This window comes from Sinocyclocheilus rhinocerous, unplaced genomic scaffold (assembly GCF_001515625.1).
Source record: "Sinocyclocheilus rhinocerous isolate Xijiao unplaced genomic scaffold, SAMN03320098_v1.1 scaffold1281, whole genome shotgun sequence".
Classification (NCBI taxonomy): domain Eukaryota; kingdom Metazoa; phylum Chordata; class Actinopteri; order Cypriniformes; family Cyprinidae; genus Sinocyclocheilus; species Sinocyclocheilus rhinocerous.
The window spans coordinates 929,793-934,205 of record NW_015637000.1 but is presented as its reverse complement, the minus strand read 5'-3'; the positions used below and the strand labels follow the sequence as shown (position 1 = coordinate 934,205).

At 34.2% G+C, this 4,413-nt stretch overlaps 1 protein-coding gene across 1 annotated transcript in view; it reads left to right on the top strand.

Annotated features, from left to right (window-relative positions):
• LOC107748370 (tyrosine-protein phosphatase non-receptor type 2-like) overlaps nucleotides 1-4,413 on the top strand; it is a 35,388-nt gene that overhangs the window by 15,784 nt on the left and 15,191 nt on the right. Inside the window, exon 9 of the mRNA XM_016563144.1 lies at nucleotides 920-1,021. Within this exon, the coding sequence (XP_016418630.1) occupies nucleotides 920-1,021 (102 nt within the window). The remainder of the gene's footprint in view (nucleotides 1-919; nucleotides 1,022-4,413) is intronic.

Sequence of the window (4,413 nt, the reverse complement as noted above, 5' to 3'; positions counted from 1 at the left end):
AAAAAGGTTATAAAAATGTCAATAATTATCGATACCGAACGATATGAAACATTAGGCCTATATAGTTGATACATTTTTTAGCTATATCGCCCAGCCCTAATATATATATATATAAATATATATATATATATATACACATACATTATGGTCTTTATTTGTTGATTTATGAGTGTATTACAATCATTTTATTTTACTGTAAGAATGTATAAAATAATTTCAGAATAAAAACTATGATATGTGGAGGCATTATGATAATGAGAAATTAGGAAGAAATGTGCTCAATTGACAAGAAAATAATGTCACCATGCAAAACATCTAAATGGTCCTAAAACAACCTTAATTTTTTTTAATGCAAAATTTTTTCTTATTTCCTTTTGATTTTGGAATTGAATGTTGCGATGAGATTCACCCAATTTGTGTCATTAATCTTTTTTGTTTCTGTCGCTTGCTTTTTTTATTTTTTGTTTCTGTCGCTTGTTTTGTTTTATTTTTTTGTTTCTGTCGCTTGCTTTGTTTTATTTTTTGTTTCTGTCTCTTGCTTTATCTTATTTTTTATTTCTGTCGCTCGCTTTGTTTTATTTTTTGTTTCTGTCACTTGCTTTATCTTATTTTTTATTTCTGTCGCTTGCTTTGTTTTAATTTTTGTTTCTGTCACTTGCTTTGTTTTATTTTTTGTTTCTGTCACTTGCTTTGTTTTATTTATTATTTCTGTCGCTTGCTTTGTTTTATTTATTATTTCTGTCGCTTGCTTTGTCTTATTTTTTGTTTCTGTCGCTTGCTTTGTTTTATTTTTTATTTCTGTTTGGGCAGAGTTTTGCATTTAGTGATGACAGACAGGAAAAATGCTTTTTTACTGGAAATGAGACCTTGTTAGAACATCACATTTTCATGTTATATTCACTGTTTTCTCTTTCTCCAGTGCTCGCAAAAGACAAAGAGATGAGAAAATGTCCAACCCCAATCAGAAGACTCAGAAGCAGACAAAACCCAGGATCAACGACCCTGATAAGAAAAGAAAAAGGTGAAACTATCTGGTCTGTCTGGATGGAGCGTGATTTTTATTTTGCTGTACTTCTCATTGACACAATGAATAATTTCAACATGTCTGTTTATGTATAAGTAATGTCGTGTAATACCACAGATGCCTCAACCCACTCAGTTCTCATAATATCACTTATTGTTTAGTGTCTCAGATGCTCATGCCTCACTAGACTATGTTACTATTTTAGTCTTTGGGCCATTTAGAGATCAAGCCATTTGCAGACTCATGTCACCAGGATATATATACAGAGGTTGGACAAAATAATGTGAACACCTGGGAAATAGGCAATACTTCTTTATTAAGGTGTTTTACCACCAATTGAATGTAGTACTAGGGCTGTGTATCACCAGCAAAGTCACGATACGATACGTATCACGATACAGGACTGCACTGAATTTCACCAAAGCAGAATTTAGTAAAACAGCTGTTTATTAAAGGGATCCTATTATGCTCTTTTACAAAGTCTTGATTTTGTTTTGGGGGTGTACTAGAACATGCTCTCATGCTTGTATTTCCGTATTGCGCAAGTGGGAAGCTCTGTTTCGGGGATTTCGTCTCTTTATATCAGGCAACCCAGTTGTGTTCCTCTGCGGCCAGATTAAACCTTGCTGTAGCCTATATATTATGCTCTATTCATTATTTTTTAGAAACCTCCCATTTTTCGACTCCATTTTAAACGGTGCTCTCGTATTCAAATTAAGCGCGGTCCACTGCTGCACACGTGCCACAATATCGATACTGGGCCAATCTCTGTGATACATTGTCGTATCGATGTATCGAACACAGCACTATGTAGTACAGCTTTAAACCTTATTAGAATAGATTCATACAACTTCAGAATAGTCTGAATGTTTGTCTATAAAAACATCTTCCAGTTACTCTAGAGATGTTGATGGAGGGAATCTGCTTCTCACTTAACTCTTCAAAAATATCCACAGTGGTTTAACAATGTGTAAGTTAGCTGATTGTCAGATAATTTGTCTGGCCATGACAGATGTTGCAGTTCATCTTTGTGCTCCAACAGACCCAAGTTTTATTAACATGGCACCATCTTTTTCACATTTTAGCATTGGTGTCTGTGTTTAAAGTTTGATCAGTTGCAGTTCTTTCCTGGATGTGTTGGCTTAGCAAAGTTCTCTGTCGTCAGTTTTTGTGGAAACAGGGTCTTCAGAGTGAATATTAGTGTTTGCAATCACTTTGCTGTTCTTCTTGCTGATGAAGTCTTGCCATGCTTTGTGTTCACAGTCATAATTGTAAAGGCTGTTGTTCTTAAAATACCAAACAATTGGGAAGTTAAGGTTACAGATACTCTTGCTAAATGGGTTCCCATGGTTTGTCCTGTTTGGAAATCTGATAAGTCACCCATTTCATCCACAGCTTGTACTAACCACCTCAACACAACTTATTACACTGATGTACAACCTAGAGAATATAGACAACGAAAGATAATTGTTTGTTTGTTTTTTCACTGTAGCCTGCACAAATGATTTTTTAACCCTATAATAATGGATCTTCACATTATTTTGTCCAACCACTACACTAGTGTTTCATATCCATGTTGCATTGTGGGTCAGTTATAGCAGATGATTTAACAGCCCCTCCAGAAGCAGTGCAGTTACACCAGTGAGGATCAGTGTACAGCTATATTCTTTGATATGTGGCATCTGCCCACAAAGAGATTTTTTTTTTTTTTTTGAGGGTCAGTTTCTTGCAACTTTATAATGTCTGTGTGTTGAATTCAATTGGCATCTCTAGCAGAGACTGAAATCTCAATAAAACGGAGACATCAATAAAACCATGGGTAAACAATGTCACATAACAGAACATTTATCTCAGGAAAGCCATAATAGTAACGATAACCATAACCATGGACTTGTGGCAGAAATAGTCCAATGTTATTACATTATTCATTTAAGGGTTTGCACAACCTTTTGAGAGAGAAATTCAAGCACTTTTCAATGACTTTAATGTATTTCACACAACTATTTCCAGCACTTTAAAGCTCTAAAATTATCCAATTTAAATTATATTTTAATGGGATGACCAAAATATACTTTGTGGTAAACAAACACAAAAAAAATGTTTTAAAGAAAAATCAAAATACCACTATAACCAGTAGATGGCAGCGGAGGAGCACTTATTGGCTTATTAGTCATTAATTTCAACTTTTTTGCTTTATATTTTGATATTATAAAATCACTATTATAAAATATCAAATCATCAAGAAATCTAATTTTGTCAAAGTTTTGCGCTTTTTTTTTGTGTATGAAATAAGAAAAGTCACAAAGTGCCTTGAAAAACAAACGTGTCTTCAAATTGCAACTGAATCACGCATAAAGCAAGTAAAGAGCGCTTCTTTTATAATCACTGAAGTTGTTGGTCAGTTCCGTATAATACTATAGAAGAATAACGAATAACGGTACATTAAATAAGAGTACAATATACAAATTTTCCATATAGATTTTGCACACGTTACTATTGTTAATAAAAGTAAATTTTGTATGCTTCCCATCTCAAGCTCAGTGCTTTACTGTCATATGTGTATTACCAAGAAACAAACATGTAATATTATTAGTAACTGCACTTATTAATTCAAAACAATAGTAATTTTATTATTAAAATATTTATTTTATTTCTAATACCCCCACACACCACCCCAGCAGTGCTACCAAATTTGCTTCTGGCGCCACCACCTGTAGAACTTAGTGGCGCTGGTGCCACTGCCTGCATAGAGAGGAGCATTTTGCTAAATATATGCACTATATGTATACTATATGTACAATGTACTTTATATATACACTAGTGTGCAGAAGTCTTAGGCCATTAGTATTTTCACCAACAAAAAATGGTTTTAAGTCAGTTATTTCTACCTTTTGCTGTAGTGTGTCAGTAGGAAATATCATTAATATTATTTACATTTCCAAACATTTCTTTTGCCATAAATTGTAATAATCCAGTGAGATTTTTGTTTGAACAAGGAGTCTGACAGACAGAGATCTGATCTCACCATCATCCAGTCCGTCTGAGATTACATGAAGAAACTGAGACCGACTAAATCCAGAAGAACTGTGGCGACGTCTCCAAGATGCTTCGAGACCTTCCTGCAAAGCTGCCTGAAAAACTATGTGCAAGTGTACCGAGGACAAAAGCTGTTTTAAACGCAAAGTGTGGACGCACCAAATGTTGATTTGATTTAGTTAATAGAAGTTAATTGATAAATAAAATCTATTTATGACATTATTTTTGAAAGCAGCCTCCGTTTACAGCATTTTTACCCAAGTGCCTAAAACCTTTCACAGTTCTGTAGCATTGCAGGAAGGTTTCTTCAGGTGTCTTGGAGTCGTCACAGTTCTTCTGGATTTAGTCTGTCT